The sequence below is a fragment of the Pogoniulus pusillus genome, chromosome 8, assembly GCF_015220805.1.
Source record: "Pogoniulus pusillus isolate bPogPus1 chromosome 8, bPogPus1.pri, whole genome shotgun sequence".
NCBI lineage: Eukaryota > Metazoa > Chordata > Aves > Piciformes > Lybiidae > Pogoniulus > Pogoniulus pusillus.
In genome coordinates this window covers 496933-512433 of record NC_087271.1, presented here as the reverse complement: position 1 = coordinate 512433, position 15501 = coordinate 496933, and the positions used below count along the sequence as shown (strand labels likewise).

At 58.7% G+C, this 15501-nt stretch overlaps 1 protein-coding gene and 1 long non-coding RNA gene across 9 annotated transcripts in view; both read left to right on the top strand.

The window, feature by feature from the left end:
- The first annotated feature begins 4452 nt into the window (after positions 1 to 4452).
- LOC135177238 (uncharacterized) lies at positions 4453 to 11978 on the top strand. 3 transcript variants are annotated; one of them, XR_010302998.1, is made up of 4 exons: positions 4453 to 5545; positions 5844 to 7499; positions 10300 to 10376; positions 11657 to 11978. It is a non-coding gene; the product is annotated as an uncharacterized LOC135177238 (long non-coding RNA). The 3 variants fall into 3 exon arrangements; XR_010302996.1 differs by having other exon boundaries at positions 4453 to 5700; XR_010302997.1 differs by lacking the exon at positions 11657 to 11978 and adding an exon at positions 10608 to 10691 and having other exon boundaries at positions 4453 to 5700.
- A 2989-nt stretch (positions 11979 to 14967) lies between these two features.
- Positions 14968 to 15501, top strand: part of SSBP3 (single stranded DNA binding protein 3) — a 60550-nt gene continuing 60016 nt past the window's right edge. For 4 of the 6 annotated variants that reach the window (XM_064146901.1, XM_064146907.1, XM_064146906.1 and 1 more), the window contains exons 1-2: positions 14968 to 15211; positions 15355 to 15427. In XM_064146901.1, coding sequence (XP_064002971.1) covers positions 15156 to 15211; positions 15355 to 15427 — 129 coding nt within the window. In that variant the 5' untranslated portion in view covers positions 14968 to 15155. The remainder of the gene's footprint in view (positions 15212 to 15354; positions 15428 to 15501) is intronic. The other 2 variants (XM_064146905.1, XM_064146902.1) reach the window with 1 other exon arrangement.

The window sequence follows — 15501 nt, the reverse complement described above, 5'->3', positions numbered from 1 at the left end:
ATGCAAATTGCCCTGTCACCACGCTACTGACACAGCCCATCGGGTTTGGGGAGATGTTGTTTCTATTTGTATTTGATTTAGGCACTTTCATAAGCAAGCCCTGGTAATCGACGTACAAGAGTTTGATCAAAGCTCCTCGCAGGCACAGGCAGCACAAGAGCTGCTCTTGGTGAAATAATTAAACAAATTCAGCAGGAATAATGGTAAATAAGAATAGCAAAGCAGAGGAGCAGAGCAAAACGCTCTTGGCGGGCATCGAGCATCACTGTCTGATGTGGCGGGGCTGCTCCTGCAGCACTGAGGCTGGACATGGGAAACGCTCATCCAAATCCCAGACCCAGGAGGAGGTGAGGTTCAGGCACCTCAGAACCTCTGAGAAGGCTGGGATGGGCAAGGGTGGAGCTGGTGGCCCAGCCTGGATGTTGTTTGCCCATCGAGAGTTAGAGCTTTTGGGGGATGAAGAAGGCAGCACCAGGTGATTGAACCAAGCACAGTGATGGAGATTCCCTCTGGGAAAAGATCGTCTCCTTGCATTGTCCGAGGCCCCTGAGCCCAGTGAGCATTCCCTGCTCAGCTGGTGGTGTGTAATTTGCAGCTTTCTGAGCGTGGGGAGGGGGTGTCTGCTCCGCTCCCTCCCCCCCCCCACTCTCTCCCACGCCTTACGGGTACCCGCGCCCACCCGAATGCGGTTAACTCCCATCTCTACACAAAACAATGTTTCCTTTACAGCATTTCTCTTTGCGGGGGGACAGAAAATAGGCTTATTTTTTCACCAAGATGGTTTTCTATCTGCATGCAGCAGCCCAGGTGCCCTGTGAGGCTCACGGGTGGCCAGCTCACCACAAGCGTCCTCCAGCAGATCTCACCACCTTTAGGAGGGAGGCTCCTCGGGGATCTCTTCCTCCCTCCTCCGGACTGTTTGTTTCTGCAGCCGGCGATTAGGATCAAGAGGTTTGCTACACCCGGGGAAAATGATTCTTCCCCCTCTCCCCGTATGAGGGAGCAGCACAATTAGAAACACTTCAGATCCTTGACCCGTGCTTGAGCCTCCAAACAAAAGTCGCAAAGAGAGGGCTGATGTTTTCCAGGCCCAGTTAGGACAATGCTGTAATTATGGCTTCTTGTATTCCTCCAGCTCTCTGCTGCCCACACCCCTTCACCCCAGCACGCCCGGAGAGCAGGCACCCAGCCGCGGCTGCCCAGACAGCCTAGGCAGGAGCCAGCTTCCTCCTTCTGATCCATCACCATATGCCCATCTTTGACAGTCCTTTGGTGCATGATGCCCAGACAGTGGATAATTAGCTAAATGAATTAATTGACATTCATACTCGTAATTAGCAACCAGTTACAAGCAGCTATTCTCCTTGGGACAACTAACATTTCTTGGGGACTGCTGTTAAAACACTGGGAAATCGTTTGGAAGCAAATGAGGAGGGCGGCGTGTGGCACGCACTCATGGCACCCAGCTTGGTCCCCCGCCGCTAAAAGCCACCACACCGCAAACGAGCCTGTGCAAAAGCAAAGCAGGCTGTGAGACGTGTTGGAAACTTTGCTGCTGCTGCTGCTGCTGCGGCTGCTGGGGAGGAGACGTTTCTGTTCAGGAGGAGAAGTTTCCAGCTTTGAAAGAAATTGGGGCCAGATGGGCAGCCTCCAGCCGGCAGCTCCCACCAGCTCCCCAGCTAACCCTTTCCATTCCCAGTAGGCAGTGTTGCAGCGAGGCCCCAGCAGCAGAGACTGACCGTGCAGAGCAATGGGAATTGGATGTCGTGAGTGTTAATTAAACCATTAATTACTGCTGAGCACGGGGCGGGGGGGAAGTGACCTATTGGTTTCCTTGCTTCTTGGAGCAGTCAGAAGGATAAATCGCTCAGGGGCTTGGCAGCATGCGAGAGGGGCTGCGGAGAGAAGTCAGATCCTTGCTGAAATGTGGATTTTCTCATCTGCTAAATGCTGACTCGATACCTGTGTGGCCGTAGCTGACCCCAGCAGCCCTGCAAGGCCAGAAGTGAGAGCTGCAACCGGGACAGGCCGGGTGGACAGCAAGCCAAACAGCCAGGAGTGACACCCTCAACCCTTTTCTTGCTGGTGAGAGTGCTTTAGAGGTGACCCTGATTGCTCCACGTGTCCCCAGCAATGAGCCTGCTCCTCACCACAGGATGCACTCATTGCCCAGAAGCCCCTGGCCATGCAGACACCTGTGCTCAGCACCCACAGCATCTGGAGGCATGTGCCCCAGGATGGAGTTTTGCAGATGGTCCTGTATCCCAAGCAGGCAGCAAGCACATCTCCCCCTCTGCAGCTGGAAAAAAGGGGGGTGGCATGGCAGGCACTGCTAGGAGAACTGTATGTTATGAAAAGAGGGAGGAAAATGAGACCAATGCAGCAGCACCAGGAATTAAACTCCCATATCATCTTGCTGCATCAGGAGCTGCTGCAGCACCATGCCATGGTTGCACTGCATGCCAGGGCTGGGGGTCCTGCATTGCCCTGAGCAGGGGAGAATCACCCCCCACAGCCACTTAGGGACCAGCATTTGGGGTGTGGGATGCTGCAGGATAAGGGCAATGTGATGTGGTGACAGGATGGGGGCAATGAGATGAGCTGATGGAACAGGGCGATGGGATGTAGTGATGGGATAAGGATAAGGGATGGGGACATAGCATGAGGTGAAGGCATTCCATGGGCTGGGGTATCCCTCAGAGAGAGGCTCTCCTCCAGCTCCTGACAAAGGATCACTCTGACAGGAGTCCTTGGCTCCTCCGAGCTGTTAAGGCTCTAGAGTTCCCTGGCAGTGCTCACAGTTTAAAGGCAGAGGAAAGGCAGGAAAAAAGAAGCAGAGCTCAGAAGTAAGGTGGCAGAGAAGGCTGGGCCAAGGAGCTGGCATGCCATCCTCTCAGGTATTACACACCCTGGTAGGTTCCCAAACACCCAGGCTGCACGAGGTAGCAGGAAGGATAATTTTTCTTTAGCTGCAGGCAAAAAAAAATCAATTACAAAGTAACCTATTTTTCAACTCCTTCATTGGTATTTACTTAATTTCTTAAGGCTGGCTCAGCAGCCCTGTGACACAAGAGGAGAGGAGCAGCTGTGTGCTCTTCAGCTAAGCCTGGCTCCAGCTCGCTGCAGGCTTGATTTTGGTTTTAATTTAAGCATTAAAGCCCAGAAGCAAAGGTGGTTTGTCGGGGCACTGGTGGGCAAAGGCGATGGAACATGACGTGGACACCAATGCAGCATCCAGCTGTGATGAGGATGAGGAGCACCAGGAGCTTCTCAGAGCGTGGGGAAAGACCAGCAGGAAGCAGGATCTTGTGGAGAAGGTTTGGGAGGTGCCAAGGAACAGGCCTGCTGTGAGTAGTCTGTGTGGGCAGGGACTGCCTTGAGGAGTCACTGAGGACCAGGCTATCTGCAGAGGTCTGCAAGGGCAAGAGCAAGTCTTGAGAGGGGGGATGTAGGGGCACCCAGGGGCTACGTGAGCAGAGACATAGGGCTGGAGGTCTGTAAGGATAGGGACACCTCAGGGATCCATGAACACTGGGGCGCCCTGGGGAGGTACACAGGCACGGAATGCCTGAAGGGGCACATGGGCGCAGAACGCTCCCAGTGGCAGGAGGGCACACAGGCACGGGACACTGAGGGTGCATGAGGACAAGGACACCCCCTCGCAGGGGCACACAAACAACGGACACTCGTAGGCACATGGACACAGGATACTGGGTGTGCACGGAGACAGGGACATGCTTTGTGGAGGGCACACCGGCACAGGACACCCCTTGAGAGGGCACACAGGCACCAGGCACTGAGAGTGCATGGAGACAGGGACGCCCAGCGGACACACGGGCACAGGACACTGGGACTGCACAGGGACACGGGCATCCCTTGGGGGAACACGGGCACAGGACAGCCCGGGTGACACAGACACACGGGCACAGGACACTGGGACTGCACAGGGACACGGGCATCCCTTGGGGGAACACGGGCACAGGACAGCCCGGGTGACAGTCACACGGGCACAGGACGCCTCAGGCGGACGCGCACACGAACACGAGACTCCGAGAGCTCCGTCCGGTGCCGTCCGCGCCGCCGCACGCCGCCAGAGGGCGCCGTTACTCCGAGCGGCCGCTCTGCCCCTCCGGCGGTGCTCGCGGGCGGCCCTGCTCCGCGCCCGCCCCGCCCGGGACGCACTGGCGCGGCCTTCCGGCGGCTGCGGCCCGCCTCACCGAGCGGGGCCGGGGCCGGGGCCGGGGCCGGGGGCGGGCGCCGCGGGGGACGGAGCCCTCCGGCACCCCCAGCCCCTCCGGAGGGAGGAGGCGGAGGAGAGGGGGGCCCGGGCGGAGCGACCGCTCCACCAATCAGCGCGCGGCAGTTTCAAGAAGCCCCTTCCGCGCCCCGCCCCGCCCGGCGCCGCGCTGCTCGGCGGGGGGGCGGCCCCGGGGGGAGGACCGAGCTCGGTACGGTACGGCACGGCACGGCACGGTACGGTACGGTACGGTAGGGCCCTGCAGCCCTGCTGCCCGCTCTGCTTTCCGCTGCCCGCGCCAGCAGGCCCCAGCCCACCGCGGGGTGGAGGGGAAGGCTGTGCCGCCTACGAGGATGCGCTCCCACGCGTGACCCTGGCCGTGGGTGCTGCCAGCGCGGGTCTTCACCTCTGCCTCCTCCTGCAGGCCTGGCTGCCGGGTCGGGGTGGCACTTGCCCCTTGGTTCCCACGGGGACATCCCCCAGCTCTTTATAAACAATGCAGTATTAATGTTATTAATTATGCAATTTAATTAGTGCTGTGCAGGCAGCACCAACTGCAGTTCGCTGCTGCGGCTGCCTGCCTTCGGAAAAAGCCTTTCGCTGCCCGGGGTTTTGCAGGCCCGCAGCACAGGAGCTGGTGCTGGGGAGGGCCCTGGGCTCCCGGGGAGGCGGTTACGGCAGAGGTGAGGGTTCGGCATCACGGCCAACGCGCGCTGGCGGCCCTCCAACCGCTGGCACAGCTGCACCAGTAAACAGGAAACCCCAACACCACGGCTCCCGTGGGACCCAGAAACCCCAACGCCAAGGCAGGCAAATGGCTCCTCCTGAAAAGCAGCAGCAGCTTGATGCAGCGAGGGGCTGGGGTGGGAGGGGAGGTGGGTGGCAGCACCCACCACTGCCGCCCGCTCGCCTGCACCGAGGTAATTTGAATGCGAGCCATGCAGAGCGCTCACCACCGCCACTGAGGTGTGGAAATCTAGCCCAGACGAGGAGGGGTTCTTCTGCTAGCCAGTCTGGGAGGGGGGAATGCCTTATGAGAAGGTAGGGAAAGCATAGACAGTAAATCTGGCTCCTTTGGATGTCCGCTTTGCACTCCAGGAAGGCTCTGAAATGGAAGAGTCATTTTCCAAGGGGATGCAGCGAGCGTGCTCTGCCCCAGCCTGTTGGGACCCCCTGTCCTGTTCTCATCATCAGTATCTCCAGCATCACCAGCAGTCAGCACGTCCCAAGGTTTGGCGTTCCCATGGGAAAAGAGAGTGCTAGGATTGCAGCGACCTGGAAACAAAACAAATCTGTAGTTTGGTCAAGGTTAGAATTCAAAATGTGAACTGCTGGTGGTGGTAGCAGGGCTGGGTGGGAGAACAGGCATGCCACGTGGGAACGCAGCCTGCCAGGGTCTGTGCCCAGAGAGAAGGGCAGCAGTGCCCCTCCACAGCAACACGCTGCCCACACACCAGCTGCAGGTAAGGGCCGCATCGCTTCAGGAGCTCGTGGTGCCACTAGAGCTGGGCGTTACCTACTGAATCAAGCCCTGCAGCTTTGCCAGTGCAGGGCAAAATTAAGAACGGGGGGGGGGGGGGGAGTAAAATTGTGTTTCTTTTCACAGGTGGTGTTGCATCAGAATGGTCCCAAGAGCGCTACCAAGCACAGGCATCCTCCTCAGCAGTGGGTACCCTGAATGGTTCTGGTGGAAGCAGGTGGGCAGTGATAGACCAACAGTTAAGGCAAGGGGCTGGGAGAGGGGGAGCTGCTCTAGGAGGTCAGAAAAAGCCACCTAACCACCCTAGTTTAGGAGAATTTGGGTATTATCACAAGCCCTGGTGTCAGGGGCTGAGGCCTCCTGCTCCCAGAGCAGCCAGGACTGGGCGCGGGGGTGTCACCAGCCCGGGTCAGAGGCAATAAAGCTCCTGGAGTGATGCAGCAAAACAGGCTGGAGTCGTGTGTCGAAATAAATCATCCATGGAGGCAAGGCAGAGAGGAGGAGGAGGATTCCTACTCTCGCGCCTCCCTGCCTCTAACAAAGCCTCAGCCCAGGCGGGCAGTGAGAGCCGGGGCAGGAGCCGGCTGGCCACGGCCCCAGCTGCCCCGCCATGAAGCAGGTTCTGGCCAGGCACCCCAATGCTCCAGCTCTCCCCAGAGCTGCCTTTCCCTCTTTTCCAAGCTCCCTCGGCTTCACCTTGTGTCAGGCAATGCATAGAGCTGCCAGGAGTGATAAAATGGCTGTCCCCCAAATTTATGGAGTTTATCTGTGAATAACTCTTGGAGGTGAGGGGCAAGCAAGGAGCCAGGAAAGAGGAGGGCTTTATTTCAGGATATGCTTCCCCCCAGAGCAATCCAGGGTAGGCAGGAGCCCAATCTTAGCCCCAGGGACCAGCAGGGCTATGCCCCACACCCCTTGGCCTTCTGGTGTTGGGGCATCACTGGGATGCTCACCCACGGTGGGGAAAGCCAAAGGCTCATTTCCCATTCCCAGCGTGTTTATGAGGAGCTGAGTCCCGAAGAGGCTTCGGCACACGCCCGTCGCTCCCGCGGAGCGTGTTCAGCGCAGCAGGGGCTCTTGCTCTCTCCAGCCGCACGTCCGTGCCCGTGGGTTCCATGCTGCCCGGCCGGCCGGGCGCTCCTCCCCGTGCTCCATTCCCACCACGAGCATATCTCCCACCCCCACCACAAAGAAAAGCCAGATTGTATCAGTGGTCTGTGGAGCAGCATCCTGATTTTTGGGGCAGCACAGCCGAGGCTGGCCAAGGCTGGAGCCTGCCCCTGGTGGCCCCGCCCCGCTGCCTAACGTCCATCCGAAGTCCCTGAGCCTTCTCTAATTTTGGAGGCTGTTAGCAAAGCAGGTGCTGCTGTAGCCAAACCAGACTGCCAATGTTTCCTTTAAAAGCTGCTTTCACTCTGAAGGACTCTTCTAGACGGTTTGCTTTTAATAGCAGGCTGCAGGGTGCAACGCCCAGCTCGCGGCTGGGGTGCGGGAATGGACTGGGTGTTGTGTGCGGGATTGCAGCCGTGCATGGAGCCGCATCGTGGGCCATAGCCGTGCACCACGTGCGCCCCCTTCGCGGCTGAGACCAGCAGAGTTGCCCACGCCTTTGCCAAGCCGACACCCCCACAGCCTCACCTCTTTTCCCTCACTGGCTCCCAGGGAAATCTCTTCAGGCAGAGGGGGGCAGGTTCAGCCCCTAATTGTGCTAATAGCTCAAGGGAGAAGAAAAGGCTGAGGAGGAGCCGGTGGGGAAACAGGAGCCGGGAGGTCAGCGCGCTGGTAGGTGTGAGTGCTTTGAAAAACCCAGTTGCTGCTTCAGTATAAGCAGAGTCGGGAGAATGAAGCTGAAGTGTGAAAAATGAAAGTGAAAAGATAGGAACCAACCCACGGCTATTTATTCTAAAAATACTGACCTAAATACTTAAGCGCACATATAGAAGTCCTTGTCTTTGCTGATTGCCTGTCTGAAAGGCTCTCGGGTTGGTGATTCTTGCTCAGACACCGAAAGAGGAGGCTTTTCTGGAGATGCCGAGGCCGTGTCCTAGCCTGGCACTCCCAGAGTTTGCTCAGTGCCCAAGAACTAGTCCGAAAGCCCAGCCTTGGAATTGATTCATGGAGCTGCGGTTAGCAGCCTCTGTCCATCGAAGCAGAGCCTTTGGCTGGGCCTCCTGTGATGGCTCTTGTGTTTCTTGCCAGGTGGGACAATGGCAGTGGCTGAGGGCACACCATGGGCACGGTGAAGCTGCAGAGGCTGCAACAGCAGAACAAGAGGGTTTGCAGCAGAGGGAGGCACGGGGGGGAGCAGCCCTGGCACAAAGCATCTCTCGGTTTGTGGGTTATAGTTCCCACCTGGGCTGCTGCAGGCCCTGCCTCCTCCCTGCTCACCTGGCAGCAGTCAGTGCAGGGACGCAAGGAGGCTGTCAGTAGCCTGAGTGCTGAGCCTGGCTTAGTGCAAAGGTGCCCGGGGCCAGCGAGCTGGCCCAGCAAAGCCTTGCAGAGGAGCATTAGTGTCCTGCAGGCAGCCCCCTCATTAGAGATTTGGGGTTTTCTCACAACCCTGGAGGTGTCTGGGCCAAGTACCAGAGTGGACAGCAAGGAAAATTCAGGTGGTGCAGGGGCTGGTGCATGGGGATGCCCACATGGCACGGGCCCCCGTGTGCCACTGTGACCTTGCTCTGCATGTCCTTCCCTGGGAAGAGCACGGAGGCATGTTGTGAATGGAGGCACAAGGGATGGAGGAGCGGGCAGAAGTGCTGGGTCAGCGAGTTGTGCAGGCTAGACATGAATGATGAGCGCTCCGAGGGAGAAGCAAGAGACCAAGCTTAAAGAAGGAAAAGTGAAAGCAGGTGAGGGGAGCAGCTTCTGGCCTGAAGGCTGGAGAGGGAGAGCTGGCCACAGCGTTTGCAAATGCCAGAATGGAGGTGCAAGCCAGAAGAACATAGCCTAGATGAGAAGGCAAGGGGTGAGTTAGGAAAAGAGGTGCTCAGTGCAGGGAGGGCTGTGTTGTGGGTGTCCTGGGGTGAGCCTGAGGAAATGGTTCCAAGCTGCCCCAGGGGAGGTTCAGGCTGGATGTTAGGAAGTAATTTTTTCATTGAAAATGTTCTCAAACATTGGAATGGGCTGCCCAGGGCAGCGGAGGAATTACAACAGACAGAGGTGTCCAGGTGGTGTGTGGGCCTGGTGCCTGGGGACCTGGCTTAGCGTTGACCCTTCAGTGCTGGGTTGAAAGTCGGCCAGGGTGACCTTGATTGGAGGTCTCTTACAACCAGGTACGTTGTGTGATGCGTGTGGCATCCCGCTGCCAGAGGGATGGATGAGTGCCAGGCAGCTCCCCTCGCTGCCTGCAGGGAAGTGAGGTGGCTGCATGTGACTGGGCATGTGAGCAGAGCCAGGGCAAGGCCTGCAAGCAGCAAGGGCTGCTTTTGAAACCTTGCAGGATGCCACAGAGGCAAGTGTGACGGGGGACACTGGCTCCAATGGCAGGCTGCTGCCTGGGGAGTCTCTCCTCCATCTCCTGAGGTCCTTCTTTCTCTCAAAAAGCTCTTGGGAGCAGCGGAGGACACCTCTGTGGGCAGCAGAGACAGTTGGATCAGAGCTCACCCTGCAGCAGCTTTTTGCCTAAAATAAGGCTGCTAAAATAAACGCACAAAGTGCCGCCGTGCTCAGAGCAGGCTCACAGCCCCACGTGTGCCCCTGGCACCCAGCCACCCTGCTGTGGGAGCACCCTTGGGCCGGTGGCAGCAGAGGAGGGGGACATCTGCTCCAAAACCCAAGGCCACCCTCCGGCCAGCTGCGTGAAGCACCCTGCAGAAGTGGAGCCAGACAGCTCCTGCCTGTTGCAGGGTGCTGGTGGGGGTGGCTGGCACAGGGCATTGCTGGCAGAGCTTATCAGGCAGGGACAGATGGGAGAGGTGACAAATAAGGGAAGAAACAAGAGTGATAGAACCCAAAGGCACTGCCCCAGCACAGCAAGGAGGATCAGGACCAGACCCAGCAGAGCTGGATTTAGATCCTGCAATACTGGCTGAGTGCCTGCTCCTCACCTAAAGTGCTCCTCACTGAGGGAAGCAGGTAAGGAAACCACTGAGGCTACACTGCTGCTGTAGTGGGGTTCCATCTGACAACCACTGCTGCCCTGGCAGGGTTGCACCCATTCACTTCAGAATGGCTAATGCAGGCAGCAGGCAGCACAGCTCAGAGGTCATTCTTGTGGGATGATCAAGGAGACCCCAAGACATGAACCAATGAACCATCTCCTTGTCTGGAGGGTCTGCAGGTACTCACAGCTCTGCTGGGTGCCCCTGGCAGGGTCTCTGTTGTACCATTGCCATAGGAGACCTATGGGCAGCATCCTCACCCTATGCCAGGGCCCTTCTTGGCCCCACATAGCTGCCGCTAGAGCCCAGCTGCAGGAAATGAGCAGGGCCAGACACAAGCAGGCCATCATGGCAAGGCCACTGTCACTGAGAGGAGCCAAGCTGGGGTTACCACTGTGCCACCACATGAAGCAGGGCCAGAGCTCCTATGTGGCAGTTTGCTTGGAAAGGAGATATTTAACTGCAAAACATCTCCCTTTTAGGGAGAAGCAGGCCAGTGGCAAGGCAGGCGGAGACCAGGAGGACCGAACTCACCCAGAGTGTCTGGCACTGGATGGAGGTGGGCAGAGGTTACACTTTGTCAAGGCTAAGGGGTGGCTGGGGTCTCACATTTTGGGGGTTGTCTTTGCATAGCCTGCTTCGTTCCTCAGGAGTCCAGCCACATCTCAGAGTGCAAGTTTGGGGCTCCACAGTTGTCCATGCCCCTCAGTTGCGGAAGTCCTGCTTGCTGGTTGTTATCTTTGGTTCTTTCTTCTTTCAAGCCTTCTCCTTCTGTCTGTCTGTTCTGCAGTGATGGAAGCCACCGAGTTAAAATCCCAGGAGTGGGAGCTCAGGGAATGCAGCAGCAGCATGTCCCTTCCCCTCACCCTGGGAAATCCAGGGAGCTTGTGCCCCACATGGGTGCCCCTGCTGAAGCTATGGCCCACATGGGAACTCCTGCTGGAGCTGTGGCCCACAAGGGTGCCCCTGCTGGAGCCCTGGCCCGCATGGGAGCTCCTGCTGAAGCTGTGGCACACGTGGCAGCTCCTGCTGAAGCTATGTCCCACATGGGAGCTCCTGCTGAAGGCATGGCCCACATGGGGACTCCTGCTGGAACCATGGCTCACAAGGGTGCTCCTGCTTGGCACTTCGTGGTGCCTGCCTGTAGCCGAGGTTAATGCAGGTATTGCAGGTAAGGAATGGGAGCTGCCACGCAGGGAGCTGCTGGGGAATAGCTGCCACACTTTACATTCACAGCCCATCTATTTTGCAATAACTTCACCATGATGTTCCCACGTAGACAAGCCTAAGCTAGCATAGATAATGAAATGGGTTAAAGGAGACAGGCAGAGGGAGAGAAGCCAGCAACTGGTAGTAAATCAAGGAGAGAGCAGGGTTACTTTAAATTCAAGGACTTAGTGGCAGGGCAAGTTTGGTCTCTTCTGAGAGGCATGGGGTTTAGAGGATGAGACGCATTTTAGGAAGACAGAAGGTGTCCCCTTGGCAGGACTGCTAACCTGTCTGTGTCCCCATCACCCCTTGCCCTGCTCCTCTTTCTCCTTGCCCCATGGGTGCCACGGGGGTTAAGCACAGACAGGGGTACCCGGCCCAGGTGCTAAAGGGTGGCTGGGGGTCCTGAAGGAGCTCCTGGCTGGGCAGGGAGGCAGTGGGCTCTGCTTGACAGCAGAAGGTCTGGCCACTCCCAGCAGTTTGTGGTTGGGACCTGGGGGGACCCATCCAGAAACACCCCCAGCTTTGGTGCAGGTTTCAAAGCAGTCCAGACAAGCTAATTAAATCCTGCTCTGTTTCATCAGAGCCATTGAACACCAATCAGGAGAAATGAATCCTGTGTTTCATTAGATGCTGTTTGAAGTGGCGTTCGGCACCTCATCCTCGGTTCTCATCTCCTTCTGGGGAAGGAAGAAGGACATCTGTGGAGAAGAGCGAGGGTGCAGCAGATGGCAGCGGGGATGATTCAGGGGCTTGAGGAAGGAGCTGCGACTCCAGCGGTGTCCCTGGTGGGGGGACAAGACACCTCTCCCTGCATCCCACAGCCCACCTCCTCCCTGTGTCTGAGAGTCTGCGAGCCAAGCAGGCATCCCAAAAATACGTGTTCCTCTGCATTGCATGCTAATGGCTCTGCTGATAGGTCCCACCGCAATTAAAGCACACAGAGCATTAATATGCAATGTGGAGAGGCCACTCTTCCCACAGCTACTCCCTCCCAAACCTGTCCTTCCTGCTGCACATCCCTGCCCACGGGCAGCCTGCCCATGGGGATCCCACAGCGGCCCAGACCCGGCCGCTGGCATCTCCACCTTCCGCCTGCCACGCCTGGGGGCTGCTGCCTTCTCCCCCCAGCACTCAGCACCTTCTCCTGACTTCGGGCTCAGCAGAGGTGGGAGGGGGGTCTGCTGGGTACCCACTGAACAGGTGCTGTGCAACATGGCCCTGGCAAGTCAGGTACCCTGATGGCTGGGAGCAGTCCGCAGGCAGGGTTAAAACAACCAGCTGGGCTCTCGGTTTGGGGTTTTTAGTGAATTATGGTGCCTCAGTTGCTGCAACCCAAGAAAAACTGCAGATGGAGAGAAAACCCATCCAAGTAAGGCAGCCCACAGGCTGCCCTCCGAGCCTCGGGAGCGCTCGGTAGCTTTGCTACGTTCTCTTGCAACTTGGCTAGACAGAGCTGCTAGCTTCAGGTGTGAGGTTTTCTGCTTTCCCTACATTTCCTGTCACAACTTGCAGAACCATTTAATTGCGTTCTGCGGTGGTGATGATACGAAATTAAGTCTCCTTTCTGATCTTTAGCTAAGCTGGTCCAGAGCAACAGCTTATAATTTGCTCTAATCACCAGGTCACAGAGGATGCGAAGGCAGGGCTGGTACCCGGTGAATTCACAGGGGACAGGAGTTGCCACCCTCGCTGTGCTGGCACTTGGTGGCTGGCAGGTTGGGCTCTGCCGCTCTGGGATGGCAATATTGATACTTTCTTTTGGTGCTGCTCATGGGAAGCTTTCCATCAGCTGCTATTCCCCACGTCCCCAAGCTGCAGCCAAGAAATGGAGCTGGTCTGGAGCAGAGGAGGGAGAGCTGTGGCAGCTTCTCAGCCCCTCTGACGGCTGGCTCCTCTGAGCAGCTCAGAGATATCCCTCTCTCATGGCTGGAAAGCTGCAATCAGACTGCCGAAGGCAGCCAAGGAGGCAGAGAGCCCAGCTCCCACCGCATTTCCCCGAGCTACCTTCACATCCCAAACAACTCCAGAGGTCAGGGGGGAGGAGGTTGGCTAGGTTTTGTCTACTCATCCAGCCCAGCAAATCAATCAGTTGAAAGAAAACAGGCTCCTGATGAGGGGGAGTGGGCTGGGGGATACCCTGGGTGCAGGGAAGCCCTTTTGCTGCCTAGGGCACGGTGCTGATCGTGCTGGTGGCATTAGTGCTCTCCACCTCCCCACAGAAGGTACAGAGTATGGAAATATGATTTTTAACTGGGGATATTTAGTGAGCATCTCACATGCTGCTGCAGGGTCAAATTTATCCCATAGCCTCAGTCCCAGGGGAGGCTCCTGGTTATTTTTGAGCCCGTCAGAGCAGCAGAGGGATGTGAAGGCCTAGGAGACACAAAGTCTGGGATGTCTGGCCTGTCCCTCCAGTCTCTGCTGCAGAGGCATGCATGGAACACAGCCTCTAATGCCTCTCACCATCTCTGCTGTCACCCCAGCCCCTCCCTTGCAAAGCAAAACTTGTGCGAAGCACCAAGTCCTGTCTTTCCAAAGAGAGGCTCTTGAACGCCTCAAGTTCTGATCCTTTTCGACCTACCGCATTGCAAGGAGATACTTTTTCTTTTTTTTGTTTCCCTGGCTTGTTTTAAACCTTGCTTTAAAGCGCGTTTGGCCCTGCTCAGGCAGGTCCTGATAGCCCTGAACATTCCCACGGGGCGCAGCAGCATTACCTGCCGCCCCAGGAGCTACTCCTACGCCCGAGCTTCCCTGCCTTTGCGTAGGGCCCTGCTCAGACTCCTCGGTGTGTGGCAGGATGAGGCTCCATGCATGTGACCTCTCGATTTTAACGACCAGAGACTAATCGCATAGTCCCTGTCCAGCGCGCAGCCTCCATCCCTGCTGCTGTTTTGTTCAGCGAGCCATTCTGGAGGTAGAGGTGAGGCCGGGGCGGGGGAGGTGGAGGTGGGAAGAGCTCTTTGAAGCCTTTATTTTTGTGCTATTACAACATCAGTTCCCGTGGAAACTGCCACCACTAACTGAGAGTGCTTGGTGGGCTCCTGCATACCGGTAGAAGTAGCTGTCGGCGGGGCAAGCGATGCAAATCTCAGCCTCCCAAACAGGGGTGCGGCATTGCCTCGCCCGAGCCTCCAGCAAACACCCGGTAAGTGGCAAAAGGTCTCCCCACCACCAGCTCTGAGGGACGCCGGCATGGCAGTGGATCTGGGACACCCCCATCCAGACCAGACCTCTCCCCAAGCCCAAGGAGATGTATTCCCCCCATGTTTTTAACGGTAACCAAGCAAAAACAAGCCTCGCCCCAGGAAGAGAGGCGCTGAAGTTGGCATCCTGAGTGGGGGAAACTCGGCCGCAGGCTCTTCTCAGGGCTCCTCACAAGGCAAGCGGCAGAGCTCGGAGGTAACCGCCCGCAAAGCCGAGGTTAGGGTAAGGGACCCGGCGGGGCTAGGTTGGAGGCGGAGGCCGGCTCCGGCTCCCGCCCCCGCCCCCGCCGCCCGCAGCCCGGCCCCGCCGGGTCCCGCCCGGCGCCGCGGCCAGAGGCAGCACCCGCCCGGGCGCAGCACCGCTCCCCCCTCTCTCTCCTCCCCCGGCAGCCCGGCGGGCGGTTTCAAGTCCCCCCTTCCGAGGTCTCCGCGGCACCGACCAATCAGCGAGCGCTGCGAGCCTCGGCCCAGCGCCTTAAAGGGACACAGCACTCCGCCGCGCAGGGGCAGCTGCTTTGCCAGCAGGCTGAACTAGGGGACGCTAGGACCGCGCGGCCACGGCTCTCCCTCCCTCCCGTCCCCGCCGCGGGAGGCAGCCCGCCTGCCGCCTCCGCAGAGGGGGGGTGGGTGGGCGTGCTGCGGGTCGGCCCCGCCTTTGCTCAGCGCTGATTTGCGGCAGCTAACGCCCGTCAGCTGAGGGGGGGTGGTGCTCGGCGCGGCCACGTTCGGGTGCGCGGCCAGCGGCGCGGCGGGCGCAGCGAGCGGCGGCGAGCGCGGGGCGATGGGGGCGCGGTGGCGGCCGGCGCTCTGACAGCCCCCGGCGTTCCCTCAGTGGCAGGCACAGCGGCTCCCGGCGGCGGCGGTGTTGGTAGTGGCGGCAGCGGCAGCAGCAACAGTAGCCGCCCCCCTCCTCGGCGCGGACCATGTTCGCCAAAGGGAAGGGCTCAGCGGTGCCCTCGGACGGGCAGGCGCGGGAGAAGTAAGCTCCGCGGCGGCGGGAGGAGCGGGAGGGAGCGCAGCAGCAGCGGCGGTCGTGGGGTGGCTTTGTGCGGGGCGGGATGTGTGTGTGGGAGATCCTCTTCCTTCCCTTGCCGCCGCTGACCCACCGCTCGGCTTTTGCAGGCTGGCGCTGTACGTCTACGAGTACCTGCTGCACGTCGGCGCCCAGAAGTCGGCGCAGACCTTCCTGTCCGAGGTGAGCCCCACCGCCCCCCGCGCCCTTTGTGCGCCGCCGCACGCACGCCCGCCCTCCATCTTGCGCGGGGCGGT